The sequence below is a fragment of the Pelodiscus sinensis genome, chromosome 1, assembly GCF_049634645.1.
Source record: "Pelodiscus sinensis isolate JC-2024 chromosome 1, ASM4963464v1, whole genome shotgun sequence".
In the NCBI taxonomy this organism is placed as follows: Eukaryota; Metazoa; Chordata; order Testudines; family Trionychidae; genus Pelodiscus; species Pelodiscus sinensis.
Genome location: NC_134711.1, coordinates 327,645,205 through 327,660,265, shown reverse-complemented (window position 1 = coordinate 327,660,265; position 15,061 = coordinate 327,645,205). Strand labels below are relative to the sequence as shown.

General features: G+C 50.2%; 2 protein-coding genes across 2 annotated transcripts; both read right to left on the bottom strand.

Moving 5' to 3' along the window:
• Nucleotides 1–5,115: 5,115 nt before the first annotated feature.
• LOC102448671 (olfactory receptor 51G2-like) lies at nucleotides 5,116–6,087 on the bottom strand. Its single transcript, XM_014578293.2, has one exon. It carries the CDS (start codon nucleotides 6,052–6,054, stop codon nucleotides 5,116–5,118), a length of 939 nt encoding a protein of 312 aa, XP_014433779.2. The 5' UTR covers nucleotides 6,055–6,087.
• A 7,257-nt stretch (nucleotides 6,088–13,344) lies between these two features.
• LOC106731295 (olfactory receptor 51G2-like) lies at nucleotides 13,345–14,280 on the bottom strand. Its single transcript, XM_014578292.2, has one exon. It carries the CDS (start codon nucleotides 14,278–14,280, stop codon nucleotides 13,345–13,347), a length of 936 nt encoding a protein of 311 aa, XP_014433778.2.
• Between the last annotated feature and the right edge of the window lie 781 nt (nucleotides 14,281–15,061).

Genomic DNA, 15,061 nt, shown 5'->3' with positions numbered 1-15,061 from the left:
TGAGCCTGGCATTGAAGGCCTGGCAGGAGGGGTTGAGGTGCCTCGTGTACGTCTTCATCAGCCAGGGCTGTAGGGGGTAGGCCGCATCCCCCACCAGGCACACGGGCATGTCCACTTCCCCGACCCTGATGTGGCAAAGAAGGTCCTGGCCTGCAGCCTCTGGCACACGGAGGAGTTCCGGTACACCCTGGAGTCGTGTGCCTTGCCGGACCAGCCCACATTAATGTCCGTGAACTGGCCCCGGTGGTCACACACGGCCTGCAGGAGTACGGAGAAGTACCCCTTTTGGTTGACATACTGGGAGGCCTGGTGTTCCGGAGCACGGATGGGGATTTGCGTCCCTTCGATGGCCTCCCCGCAGCTGGGGAAGCCGAGGGCGCCAAACCCCTGGATGATGGTGTCCAGGTCGGCGAGGCGGACCACCCTGTGGAGCAGCACCCAGTTGATGGCCTTGACCACCTGCAGAGGGACACAGCAAACCATGAATCACTGGGTTGCCTGGGTGCCTGGGAATGTTCGTTCCCTGGCACTGCCCCGCTCCCCACTCCCAGAAGCAACCCCCATGGGTGGCGTGTAGTACGGCTGGGACAGACCGAACCCTCCGGTGCGGGGCACTTTCGCCTCCTCTCCCCCCCATTTTCCCTGGGGCGGCCCATCCCCTCCTTGCAGCCCCCCTCCCCTCTGGCCCAGTGGCCAGTGGGTGCCATACCTGCATGAGCACAGCTCCGACGTTGGATCTCCCCACGCCAAACTGGTTCCCGATAGATCGGTAGCTGTCCAGCGTGGAGAGCTTCTACAGGGCGAAGGCCACACGGTTATGGAGGGAGATGGCGGGCCTCATGAGAGTGTCCCATCGCTGCAGAGCAGGGGCGAGCCACTTGCAGAGCTCCAGGAAGGTGTCCTTCTTCATCCTGAAGTTCTGGGTCCACTGTCTGTCTCTCCAGCACTCCAGGACGATGCGGTCCCACCAGTCACTATTGGTGTCCAGATGCCAGATGCAGCGGGGCATGCTGGCGTTTGGGCGCTGCTGCTGCTCCTCCATGACCCCCGGGTAGGCCAGGGAGAGAGGCAGGGTGCTGATATGCACCAGGTGGTGCAAGGCACCCTCCACCCATTACTGGCAGGCTTGCAGCAGCAAGTCTAAAATCTTGAGCAGCATGCCCAGGGTGAGCTCTGGCTCCATGTTGCCAACTGCAGTGGCGTTCCCCAATGGGAAGCACCGACACAGGCAGGTGGAGAGAAAAACGCTTTGCTGTCCCTCTGCGAGGTAGGCAACCAAGCAAAAAAGCTGAGAACCGGCTGTCCAGGGGGGTCCCTTTAAGCATGAGCCTCAGATAGCCTCAGACAGCAGCCACACAAAGCAGCTACTGACCTGATGCCCTGCTGGAACCGGTTTCAGCTGCCCTTAAATGCGCCCCAGCGTCCAATCAGTGTGGACGTGCTAGTTCAAATTAGCAAAATGCTAATTCAAATTACTTTTTAAGTCTAGATGCACTAATTCAAACTAGCTTAGTTCTAATTAACTAATTCAAATCAAGTTAGTTTGAATTAGTGATGTAGTGTAGACATACCCCCAGGGTGCAAGCCAGGTTAAGGAGATTCCAGAAGGCTCAGTACATGGATATTTTCCTTGGATGGTTCCAGGAGGGGAGGTCCCTTCCCTTTCTCCATGTGGAAATGAAAAAGGGGACCCAAGATCTCAGGATCCCCACAGTTAGGCACAGATTTCAGGGATCCACTGGTAGCTAAATTCAGCCACCTACACTCTCTGGTCCTCCGCAGTTGCTCTAGGACCCTCTCCAGTTCCCTGCTAGCTCCCTCGAATGGCCCAATAAGAAGTGAAAGTGTTGACAATGCTACTAGATGATACTGGCCTCCTGTGGTCCAGAAATTTCTCTAGTTCAGAACCGATTAGGTCCTGAGGGTGCCGGATTAGAGAGATTCAACCTGTAGCAGGGAAAGTTACAGGAAGAAGCAATAGCTGGACATTGACACTGGACAAATGAAATGTGGAAATGAGGTGCACATTTTTAACAGAGAAGAACAGACTCCCAGGGGAGGTGGTGGATCCTCCTGCTGTCTCCAAACCAGCCCTAGATGCCTTTCTGGAAAATACGTTTCAGATGAATAACAGGTTATGCATTAGACAGACACCAGTCAATGGGCACAATACAGGGGTAACTGGGTGAAATTCGGCAGCCTGTGCTAATGAGAGCTCAAACATATTGGATCACCCTCCCCATTGTGACTGTAAGAGTGTACTCTCCCCTACCAGCCAAGTACATACACTGATATATGCAGCGGCTGGGTACCACTTGAATCCTTTGAGAGTTTGCTTTTTCTGTTGCACAAATGTGTCACTGATCTGTTGTAATAAGAACCAAAGAGAAAATGTGATTGTGGTCCCCGCTTACAGTGAAACGTGCGCAGCAGACTGTAGCAAGCACTTTCAGGTACAGATGGCAACAATTTTGTATAATGCGATGCATGCGGGCAAGGCTGCTCCCCACTCTGGTATTTTGAGTGCAGAAGGTGGGGGCCCGCAAGAGTAATGGCGTCTGCTTAAAAACTCCCCAAGGTCACAGACTCCATGAACTTGGGTGAGATACTATAACTACCCAAATGAAAAAAAAACACCTTTTGGAACAGAGGAAGACACACTAGGGCATTTCTTCCTGTGGGGTTACCCAGAGCTTTTTAACTCTCCCTCAGGAGATGGCTGAAAAACAACCTGCAATCATATATATAGTAGCCGCCTGGCTGTGTACGTCAGCACCCCGATCCCCCTTCCTCTCCCTCCATGTCTGTTTGGCCAGCCCCAGGGCCCCCCAGAGACTCCCCCCTGCCAACGCTGCTTCCCTCCCCCCTTCCTCCGGGCCCCCCCCATCCTCCCTTCCAGCCCCACAGCCCCCGTGCCCCCCCCAGCTCTTTTATATCCCCCTTCTGGCCAGCCCCACCCCCTTCCCCTCCATGCGTGGCACCCACCCCCCTTTCCCTCCCTCCGTGGCGCTCTGTGGCACTCCTGGCAGGGGAGCAAGCAGTGGGAAGTGGCACTTTGAGGCCCAGTGGGAGCGCCGCTCAGCTGAGCATCTCAGTGCGCTATTGAGGGAGGGGAAGGGGGCGGAGCTGGCCGGAAGGGGGGCAGGAAGCAGAACTGGGGAGGATCGGGGGCTGTGGAGCTGGAGGGTAGGATGGGGGGCCCGGAGGAAGGGGGGAGGGAAGCAGTGCTGGCGGGGGGGAGTTGGGAGGTGTACGGGGGGCCGTGGGACTGGCCAGCAAGAAGAGAGGGGAGGCAGCAGAGCTGGGGAGGATCGGGGGCTGTGGGGCTGGATGGGAGGAGGGGGGCGGGAAGCAGACCTGGCGGGGGTGGGGGTGTAGCCACTGGCCACAGCCGGACCCCAAATGGCTGCTTGCCGTCACTTGCTCCTCACCGCGGCCCAGCTGAGTGGCATTGGTGCTGCGCCGCTCAGCTGAGCCCCGGTGGGACAGGAAGGGGGGAGGGGCAGTGATGTACACGGCCAGGGGGTGGGGCTTTCTAAGTCACTGCCCCCCTTCCTCCTCCCGCCATGGCGCTGAGTACGTCACTGCCCTGGCCCTCCTCCCCCGCGGTGGCCCGGCTAAGCGCCCCCTTCTCCTCCTGCTTTGGCACTCAGCTGAGTGCTGCACCCCTCAGCCAGGCCTCCAGGGGAGCCAGCAGCACAAGGAGCTGTTTGGGCTCCCCCGGTGTGGGAGGGGGAGTGAGGGCTGTGACATACAAGGCCCAGACCTCTGGCCGTGTGCGTCACTGCCCCACCCCCCTCCCTTGCGGCAGCCCGGCTGAGCAGGCAGCACTCAGCCAAGCACCATGGCGGGGGAGGTAGGAGAAGAGGAAGGGGGGTGGGGAGAGATGGAGGGGAGAGAGATGCAGGAGGAGGAGAAGAGAAAGAAAGAGATGGAGAGAGAGGCAGGAGGTGGAGGAGAGCTGAGAGAGAGGGGGAGGCAGTAGGAGGAGAGAGAGAGACAGAGCGAGAGAGCTCAGGAAAGAAGAGCTGAAAATCCCGTCTTATGACGGGCTAATTGGCTAGTTTTTTAATAATAGACCTTCAGTCTGAGGCACATGGACACAGAACCTCCTGCTTTCTAGGACACAAGAATCAGATCATAGTTTTAAAAAGAGATGATTTCATTAACAAAACAAAGAGGTAAGTCAGGCTTAGTAGCTAGATGTTACAGAGCAACTAAGAAAAGATTAAAGTCCAGAGAATTGCTTCCCTGGGATTCAGTTTCAATCACAGTGTATGGGGGTGTTTAGCAGAGAAGAGTTTAACCAAACCAAACAAAACCAAAGAAAAGAACCTGATTGTGTCTAACTAAGCATTTTTTGTTCACGGGTTCAATCTTTCCTTACGCATGGATATTGCTGAAAAATCTGTGCCTTTATTCCTGGCTTAGTCCATCACTCCCCCCAGCTCCTGCTTTGAACTCACACAGAAAACTGAAGAAGGAAAAAAAACAGTTTAATTTCAAATTTCTCACGTTCTTCCCATTGGCTCTCCAGCCAATACTTCCCTGATACCCGCTGTCCTGGGTTTAATCCTTTTCAGTCAATTCAGTCAACTGAACGCTGGGATCTCCAAAACAGACCATCCGTTAATATACGCAAACTCATCTATAGATAAACATTCAGCTCCATCCGAGGACCGGATCTGTCGGGAGGAATCAGCTCTGCTAGTTATTCATCGCTGGGGGTAAAATGCACACAGGAAGTTTCTCATGCCCCCCCTACATATTTTGCTTCCCACCCAGAAAGTCAAGATTAGTCAAGCCACAGACTCAGTCTGCTGTGGAGAGCACTAGACTCTACACCGTTCCTGGTTTGTACATCCTTGGGGGTCAAATATAGAGAGTCTTTCTCCTCACAGTGCCCTCTGGGAAGCACTTACAGTGGCCTGACTCTCACTTCTAGTCAGGAGAGGGGTCAGAGTCTCCGTTAAAAGGGGAGTAGTAGGAGTGAGATGGGGCAGATGGAAGAGTTTGAGGTGAAAGGGACCCAGGAGAGGACAGATAGCATGGCCATCACTTGTGATTTTCATCTCTTGTATCACCAGCCCTGGAAATGGGTGATGAACTGACCCTTCATTTGACAAATGCCCTGACTATCCTCGCACGAAGGTTTTTGCTTTTCACGCTGTACACAATTGGATTTATCAAGGGCGGGACCAGAAGGTAGACATAGCCCAGGAGACTCTGAGGCAAGTGTGATGAGCTATTCCCGAATCTGTGGATCACAGCCAGGCCGATGTCTGGTATGTAGAAGAGCAGGACAGCACAGAGGTGGGAGACGCAGGTGTTCAGGGCCCGGAGGCTCTCCGTGTGGGACGCGATGCTCAACACTGTCTTGAGGATCATTACATAAGAGATGAAGATGAGCAGCGAGTCCAGCCCCAATGTGATAAGAGTAGTAAACAAGCCATAGATGTTGTTGACTCTGATATCTGAACAAGCCATCTTCATGACATCCTGGTGTATGCAGTAGGAGTGGGAGAGGACACCAGTTCGACAGTATCGGAACCGTTTCAGGAGAAAGGGAAGAGGGAATATTACGGCCAGCCCTCTTAGCACAAACACCAGCAACATCTTGGCTATTCTCGGCAGGGTTAAGATGGACGTGTATCTCAGTGGATTACAGATAGCAATGAAGCGGTCAAAGGCCATCAACAACAGCACGGAAGACTCAATTTTTGCGAGAAAGTGGATGAAGAACAGCTGGGCAAAACAGGTATCAATAGTGATTTCTCTAGCATTAAACAAGAATATGCCCAGGATTGTCGGCATGGTGGCTAATGATATGCCAAGGTCTGTGATGGCCAATATGGAAAGGAAAATGTACATGGGCTCATGGAGACTTGAATCAGTTTTTATAATGAACAGAATGACTGAATTTCCAACTATTGAAATAACATATATAAAGCAGAAGGGGATGGAGATCCAGGGGTGGATGTCTTCATGGCCAGGTATCCCAGTGAGGAGGAACACGGTAGATTGGAATGTGGTGTCATTGGCAGCTGACATCATGTATTCAACAGGTCCAAGTAATTCTGAACTTTCCTTCCTAACAGGAAAAGAACCCCAGATGACTAGATGATATACAGCGAGACATCTTTCTACTTTCAATGCAGTTCTACAATTTCCCAGGAGCTATTGGAAAATTAGGAAAAAAAAACCTTTAATTTTGGATTTATCCCACTGATGACAGGCACTGCCAGACTGGGTCATAGAATTTTGGAGCTGGAAGAGACCTCAGGAGGTGGTCGAGTACAACCCCCTACCCACGGCTGGACCAATCCCAAATAAATCATCTCAGCCAGAGCTTTGTCAAGCTGAGACTTAAAAACCTCTAGGGATGGAGATTCCACCCCCTCCCTAGTGAACCATCCCAGTGCTTCGCCACCCTCCTAGCAAAAAAGTTTTTCCTAATATCCAACCCAGAACTCTCCCACTGTAACTTGAAACCATTGTTCCTCGTTCTGCCATCCCTCACCACTGATAACAGCCTCTCTCCATCCTCTTTGGTACCTCCCTTCAGGAAGTTGAAGGCCGCTATCAAATCCCCCCTCACTCTTCTCTTCTGCAGACTAAACAAACGCATATCCCTCAGCCTCTCCTCATAGGTCATGCGCTCCAGCCCCTTAATCATTTTGATTGCCCTCCACTGGACCCTCTCCAATGCATCCACATCCTTTCTATAGTGGGGGCCCCAGAACTGGACACAATGCTCTAGATGTGACCTCACCAATGCTAAATAAAGGGGAATAATCACTTCTCTAGATCTGCTGGCCATGCTCCTCCTAATGCAACCTAATATGCCATTTGCCTTCTTTGCTACAAGGGCAAACTATTGACTCATATCCTCCTTCTCAAGCACTGTAATCCCTAGGTCCTTTTCTGCAGAACTGCTACTTAGCCATTCAGTCCCCAGCCTGTAACAATGCTTGGGATCAGACCTGCTGTCCATCCAGCCCCGTGTCCGGTGATCAGCGTGAGATGCTGCAGAGAAAGGTGGCAGAAGTCCTGTGAGAGCAAGTTATAAGATAACCTGCTCACGGGAAACACTTCTCCTGACACCAACTAGTTAGACTCAGTTTGTGGTGTAAATCAGGAAGGTCTGGAGCCCTTCTAAGATTATTTTTTAAATTCTCACTAATGTGATTGAAATATGTGGTTACTAATACGAATATACACTCCCTCTCTGAGCTTTTGGACCCATTAATATCTTGTGGGTAGGAGTTCCACAGCCTACTTGAGGACAGTGTGATTTTACCATTCTGACCTTTATACAGAAAAGCTTTCTGGTCCACCACTTCTGATTTTGCCCCACTGTATCAGGGAATGCATGTCAACAAAGCACAGGTGCGTAGGGAAAACAGTCATTGTTTTTATCTGTCTTGCAATGACCCTGTTTAAAATCATGCTTAATTCAATAACAGTGACGTCAATTGCCTCACTCTAGGGCTGTGTCCCTTTCCGTAAAAGAGATGCAAATTAGACACATAGCAATTGCAAATGAAGCGGGGATTTAAATCCCCTCCACTTCATTTGCATAAACATGGCTGCCGCTTTTTTCCGGCTCGGAGCTTTGCCGGAAAAAAGCGCCAGTCTAGACGGGGATCTTTTGGAAAATAAAGCCTTTTCCGAAAGATCCCTTATTCCTTTTTTTAACATTCGAGCCAGAGACTAAAACACATTTCCTGAGTAGATTTCATAGAATCATAAAATACTAGGACTGGAAGGGATCTCGAGAGGTCATCGATTCCAGTCCTCTGCCCTCATGGCAGGACCAAATACTGTCTAGACCATCCCTGATAGACATTTATCTAACCTGCTCTTAAATATCTCCAGAGATGGAGATTCCACAACCTCCCTGGGCAATTTATTCCAGTGTTTGACCACCCTGACAGTTAGGAACTTTTTCCTAATGTCCAACCTAAACCTCCAGGAGCAAATAAGTGTAAGTCGATTTGGGAACTCGTCATCTATAGTCTGTGGGGTCTCCTCTCACTCAGAGCCTAGAGAAATTGAGCCCCGACCACACTGCATGTTGACAAATCCTGACCTGTTCAGAAATCGTGAAGCTATTTGAGCAGCCCACTGTGGAGCATAGAGAGAGGTAGGGGAGGGTTCCCAAACTTGCTAACGCTGCCTGCCCTGCAGCCCCATCACTGAGTCACCCCGACAGCCCAGCTGAGTCCTCTGCTGCTGCACAGAACAGCTGCCAATGCAAACAGCCTGCAGCCTTCGCCCTGCACTTAGCATGTTACAGACAGAGACACCTGTCAACGTACCCAGTTCCTGCTAGAAGGGAGCCGCTGGCACCAGAGGTCTTGACTTGAAAGCACAAGAAGTCATCAGAAAGGTTGCAGGAGCAGCAGGCAGTGTGTGTTCAGCTAGGGAGTCAGCTGCCTTTATGCAGCATGTTCGTACCTTCCCTTGGGGCCACTTGGCCATCAAGGAGTCTCAGCTGCTTGGCTTCATGTGCACCAGCTTTAACCCCGTCACAGCCAATGGCAAATGGCAGGAGGCCAAATCCCAGGGGACGGAGGATGATGCTAAACAACGGGCCTGCAGCACCAGCCCTGGTGCGGGCTCTGTTCCTAGAATCTGGGCTTCTCCACACTGTTCCTACAGGTCTGATTAAGCCCATGGCTACTGTGTGGGCAGCCAATTGTCATGGCAGCAATAACAGCTGTGATCTTGCTGAAATTATCCTGCATTATCAAACCAGGCATCCAGAAAGTAAAAGGAGGTTCCACAGGGCTACGTACACGGAAATTTCATTTGGGTCGTTCCACGTCCCTTCCCTTGTCATTGGAAACTGGAAATGGGGAAAGCGGTGGGTTCCCCGGCTTGGCGCTGGCTGAGGCGCTGGGGCTGACTGCAGCCTGTCTCTCTCTGGAGCAGTGAGCTTGGCTAGATATTCGTGGCTCTGGGTAAAGTGGGCACAGGTGGACAACCTTCCCCCCAGCCTCCTGAAAAGAAAGCGGGTTAGTAGTCAAAAGCATGAAGCACTGGAGAAAAAGGTTTGAAAATGACAGGTGGCTGTCAAAGATCTACACTCATCTATCTCATACATCACAAGACCCCCCCATTTTTGCCTGCCGACTCTGCAATCTAGCTTCTAGGGCTGTGTCTAGACTACATGCCTCTGTCATCAGAGGCATGTAGATTAGACACATAGGCAAAGTCAAATGAAGCCGCGATTTAAATGATCGCGGCTTCATTTAAGTTTACATGGCTGCCGCGCTGAGCCGACAAACAGCTGATCAGCTGTTTGTCTGCTCAGTGCGCTAGTCTGGACGCTCCCCTGCTGACATCAAAGCCCTTTGTCGGCAGCCCCGTTATTCCTCGTGGGATGAGGTTTACCGGGGCTGCCGAGAAAGGGCTTTGATGTTGACAGGGGAGCGTCCAGAACAACAAATCTACATGGCTCCGTCAACGGAGTCATGTAGTTTAGACGTACCCTAGGTGACTCTGCCGTCTGGGACCCTGTCACTCTGCCCTTTATGGGGTCTCAATTATTCAGTCTTCTCCAAAGCACCATCTCTGCTACATTCTTGCCTATCTTCTGCTTTGACTCAAGAGTCCCCGCTCCCCACCTTCTTTCTATGGTCTGCACTGGTTTGGGCCTGCAGTACCCCCTCCTCCTCCTTCCCTGAGGGCCATTCACCACTGCCCCTGCTCATCCTCTTCTCCTGAAGCTCTGCTTCTCTGATCAGACCTAAGCTTCGCCTTGGTCAGAGCTGCCCGGGACTCACAGAGTCACCAGCTTGCCTGGGTTGAACTTCCTGGGGGACAGGGTGTTTGCTTCTCTCATGGCCTCCAGCCTCCTGCCCAAGGCAGGTGGTGGATCTGGGCCTCCTCACAGTGGTTCTTGCTCCCTCTGGCAGCTTTTATCCCTGCCTGGCTCTGGCTTCTGGCCTGGGCAGAGTACGGAGTCCCAGCTAGTGAGTAGGAGCGGGGCAGAGAGAACACAATGGGAAACAGAAGGTGTGGGACAGGTCACAGTTTTAGAATATGTCCCGTGTTTGCCTTTTGAATGGGGCTCACTCGGAAACCAAGGGGCTGGCTGGGATAGGAGCGAGCCGTGACTCTGTGGGGGAGATGATGGCCATTTCCACCCCTTCGCATGACTGGGGCAGCACAAACCAAGGCGAGGGCAGGAGGGAAACTGGGCCTGAGTCTCCTGCCAGGACTCCTGCGTGTCAGAGCCTCCCTCCCCCACCCAGCTCTGCTTTGCCTCAGTGGGGAATGGGCTCCGCAAGTGTGTGGTGTGACGAGCCATCAGTGGGGCAGGGGGTTGGACTATGGGTGTGTCTAACCTACACCCTTCTGTCGGCAGAGGGATGTAAATTAGACATATCAGAAGTGCAAATGAAGCGGGGATTTAAATATCCCGCCCTTCATTTGCATAATGGCGTCCACCGCTTTTTTTCGAAACGGGGATTTTCGGAAAAAAATGGCAATTTAGAAGGGGTATTTTTGACAGAAATGCCCCGTTTCGAAAGATCCTGGCGTGCAGGGGCATTTTTCGAAACGGGACATTTCAGTCGAAAATGCCCCTTCTAAACTGCAAGCCCCTTCTAAACCAAGCCCCTTCCCGAAAAGCCCCGTTTTGGAAAAAAAAGCAGCGTCTTCCATTATGCAAATGAAGCATGGGATATTCAAATCCCCGCTTCATTTCCACTTCCGATACGTCTAATTTACATCCCTCTGCCGACAGAGGGGTGTTGTTTAGACATAGCCTTTGTGAATGGCTACTCCTAGATCCCCAGAATTAATCATGTTTCTGACATCATTCCCCTTTATTTGGCTTTGGTGAGGCCACATCTGGAGTATTGTGTCCAGTTCTGGGCCCCCCACTACAAAAAGGATGCAGACGTATTGGAGAGTGTCTAGCGGAGAGCAACCAAAATGATTAGGGGGCTGGAGCACATGACTTATGAGGAGAGGCTGAGGGACTTGGGTTTGTTTAGTTTGCAGAAGCGAAGAGTGAGGGGGGATTTGATAGCAGCCTTCAACTTCCTGAAGGGAGGTTCCAAAGAGGATGGAGAGAGGCTGTTCTCAGTAGTGACAGATGGCAGAACAAGGAGCAATGGTCTTAAGTTGTGGTGGGAGAGGTCCAGGTTGGATATTAGAAAAAACTATTTCTCTAGGAGAGTGGTGAAGCACTGGAATGGGTTCCCTAGGGAAATAGTGGAGTCTCCATCCCTAGAGGTGTTTAAGTCTCGGCTTGATAAAGCCCTGGCTGGGTTGATTTAGAAGGGATTGGTCCTGCCTAGAGCAGGAGGCTGGACTTGATGACTTTCTGGTGTCTCTTCCAGTTCTATGATTCTATGATAAGGGGATGGTTTGATGAGATAACATGATCTTGGTATCTAATTGACCATTCATTATCAGTGGGAAATAGGTCAATGGAGGGATGATAGGAGTTACCATAGAGAATTTTCCGGGTGTCTGGCTGGTGAGTCTTGCCCACATGCTCAGGGTTTAGCTGATCGCCATATTTGGCGTCGGGAAGGAATTTTCCTCCAGGGTAGATTGGCAGAGGCCCTGGAGGTTTTTCGCCTTCCTCTGTAGCATGGGGTACAGATCACAGCTGGAAGATTCTCTGCATCTTGGGGCCTTCAAAGTATCTGAAGGCTTCAATATCTGAGATACAGGTGTTAGGCCACAGAAAATTGGGCCTAGGGTGGTTATGCTAAGACAGACTGAGAAGAGTCCAGCAAAGGGTTCTGGGTAGTCCCTGAACAAAATTTGAGACCTGAGTTGAGCAAGAGTATAAGATAAGCGAACAGCTGCATTTTTGTACTTGCTGAACTGGACAGCTTGCTTAAGGAACTGATAAAAAACTCCCTGTCTCCTTGTTGTCTGGTACTCGCCTTCTGTCTTAATGAGAAAGTTGCTAATGTATCAAGGCCACCTTGTATAGTTGGCAAGGTATGCATGCATGCTAGAAGTTTCTAACTAACAAAGGGGGGTGGGTTGCTTAAGTAAATAGTCTATGACGCGATGGAACTATCTATATAACCCCACTTGTTATAGAAATCGGGGGCTGGTTCTTGGTAGAGACAGGCTGCTCTCTATTGTCGTGTGCACTCTTCAATAAAGAGCTTTGTGATTAGACCTTGCTGGTGTTGCCTGTCTCTTTGCAATCAGACAACGAACTGAAGCCGTCTGGGTTCGAGTCCCCGACATAGGTGAGAGGATTATTCTAAGAGGAGTGGGTGAGATTCTGTGGCCTGTACTGTGCAGGGGGTCAGACTAGATGATCATAATGGTCCCTTCTGACCTTAAAGTCTATGAGTCTATGAGAATCATGCAGCCACAGGCACCTCTTTGATCATTCAGCACCAAGAGCCCTCATGAGAACATAAGAGCGGCCACATTGGGTCAGACCAAAGAGCCGTCTGGCCCAGTGTCCTGTCTTCTGACAGTGGCCAATGCCAGGTGCCCCAGAGGGAGTGAACAGAATAGGTACTCATCAAGTAATCCCTCCCCTGTCACCCATTCCCAGACTCTGATAAACAAAGACTAGGGATACCATCCCTTCCTATTCTGGCTAATATGTATGGATGGACGTAACCTCCAGGAATGTATCTAGTTCTTCCTTGAAACCTTTTAAATGACTGGTTTTCACAGCATCCTCTGGCAAGTAGTTCCACAGGTTGACTGTGCTCTGTGTAAAGAAATACTTCCTTTTCTTTGTTTTAAACCTGCTGTCTATTAATTTCATCTGGTGACCCCTTCTTCTGATGTTATGGGAACAAGTACATCTTTTCCTTATTCACTTTTTCCATGCCAGTCATGATTTTATAGACTTTGATCATCTCCTGCCTCAGTCTCCTCTTTTAGTCCCAGTCCTTTTAATCTCAGGATTGCCACCGCACAACAGCTCTGCAGCTTTTCCAGACCCACAGCAGTTTAACCAAACACAGGTCAAATATACAACATCCACATCCCTTCTCTTTATTGATGGTGCAGAGAGGAACACTGAAGTCGACAGAGTCACTGTTAAGGTTCTTTATGACCCACCCATCCTTTGATTCTCCATGAACCCAATCACTTTGGAAATGCAGCTGCCTGCCTTTTCTCCTTCCCCAGGGCTCTGTCCTCCCTCAGCCATGGGTGGAGACAACCCGTCTCACCCAGTTCCAGGCCTTATACCTCATTGGAACCTCAATGTAGAGAGTGGAGATGAGTAGCTCCTTTCATGATGCATGTAAGTGCCCATCACGGTGGGAGTGGCTGTGGCCTGCGTTTTCCATGTTTCAGGGCACACGAGCTGGAGCAGGTAGAAGAACTCACTCTTCACTTGAAGAACACCTTGAGTATCCTTGAACGAAGGTGTTCATTTTTCACACCGTAGACGATTGGATTCATCAGGGGCGGGACCAGCATGTAGACGTAGCCCATGAGACTCTGAAGCAAGTGAGAAGAGCTGTTCCCGAATCTGTGTACCATGGACAAGCCAATGTCAGGCATGAAGAAGATCAGGACAGCACAGAAGTGGGAGACACAAGTGTTCAGGGCCCTGAAACACTCGGTAGAAGATGCAACACTCAGCACAGTCTTGAGGATCATCCCATAGGAAAGTAAAATGAGCAATGAGTCCAACCCTAGAGCTAAGATTTTGATAGTCAAACCGTAGATGATGTTGACAGTGATGTCCGCACAAGCCTGCTTCATGACGTCTTGGTGCAGGCAGTAGGAATGGCAGAGGACATTGGATCGACAATATTGGAACCGTTTCAGGAGAAAGGGGAGTGGGAATACTAAGGACACTGATTTTAGCACAAATACCAGCCCCATCTTGGCTATTCTCGGCAGGGTTAAGATGGAAGCGTATCTCAGCGGGTTGCAGATTGCCATGAAGCGGTCATAGGCCATCAACAAAAGCATAGAGGATTCAGTGTGAGAAAACAAGTGGACGAAAAACACCTGGGCAAAACAGGCATCCAGGCTGATCTCTCTAGAGTTAAACAAAAATACACCCAGTGTGGTTGGCATGGTGGTTATTGATAAGCCAATGTCTGTGAGGGCCAACATGGAAAGGAAAATGTACATGGGCTCATGGAGGGTTGGATCTGTTTTTATAACGAACAGAATGACTGAATTTCCTATTATTGAGATAATGTACATCATGCAGAAGGAGATAGAAATCCAGAGATGCATGCTTTTCTGCCTAGGGATCCCCGTAAGAAGGAACACTGTAGAATTGAATTTGGTGTCATTAGCAGCTAACATGATGTACTGGGTAGGTCAGAAGGGTTTTCAGCTTTAATTTCTGAAAGGAAATATAACATGAGAGTAGATGATATTTTACTAGACAGCTTTCTGCTCCCAAGAGCTCAAAGAAGATCAGCAAAAACATAGATTAGAGTTTACACCATGGAAAGAAAGATAGGCCCTGCTAGACTGGATGAGACTGCAGTCTATCTGTCCCAGTATCCACTGTCCGGTCCCACACGCTGCAAGAGAAAGGTGGAAGACACCCTGTAATAAGCAGCTATGAATTTTCCTGCTGCCAGGGAAAATTTGTCGCTCACACTAACTGCTGAGACATATTTTGTTATGCAAATCAAGGTTTAGCGACTGTCCAACATTTTTAAAATAATCCTTTCTACTGTATTTGTAACTGGATTTTCTGGTTACCCATATAAACATCCAGCCCATCTTTGAATCCTGCTAATCTCTTGGCCCCAAGGATATCTTGTGGTTAGGACTTCCACAGCCTGCTTCAAGGCACTGTGCAATTTTGCAGTTGTCACTTTCCCACAAACACTCTTTTTGTGTCTTCATATTTGAGGGTATGTCTACACTACTAGGCTGCATCGAGACTGGCATGATTTTGCGGAAATACTTTTAAGGAAAAGTTTATCCTTTAAAAGTATTTCTGCAAAAGCGCGTCTAGTTTGGCACGGATGCTTTTGTGCAGAAGCACCCGTGGCCAGTCTAGACACGATTTTGCACAAGAAAGCCCTGAACGCCATTTTAGCCATCGGGGCTTTTTTGCGCAAAACAGTTC

Bases quoted from the DNA above. Each gene is read 5' to 3' on its own strand.
- LOC106731295 (XM_014578292.2), bottom strand. From the start codon at position 14,280: ATGTTAGCTGCTAATGACACCAAATTCAATTCTACAGTGTTCCTTCTT.
- LOC102448671 (XM_014578293.2), bottom strand. From the start codon at position 6,054: ATGATGTCAGCTGCCAATGACACCACATTCCAATCTACCGTGTTCCTC.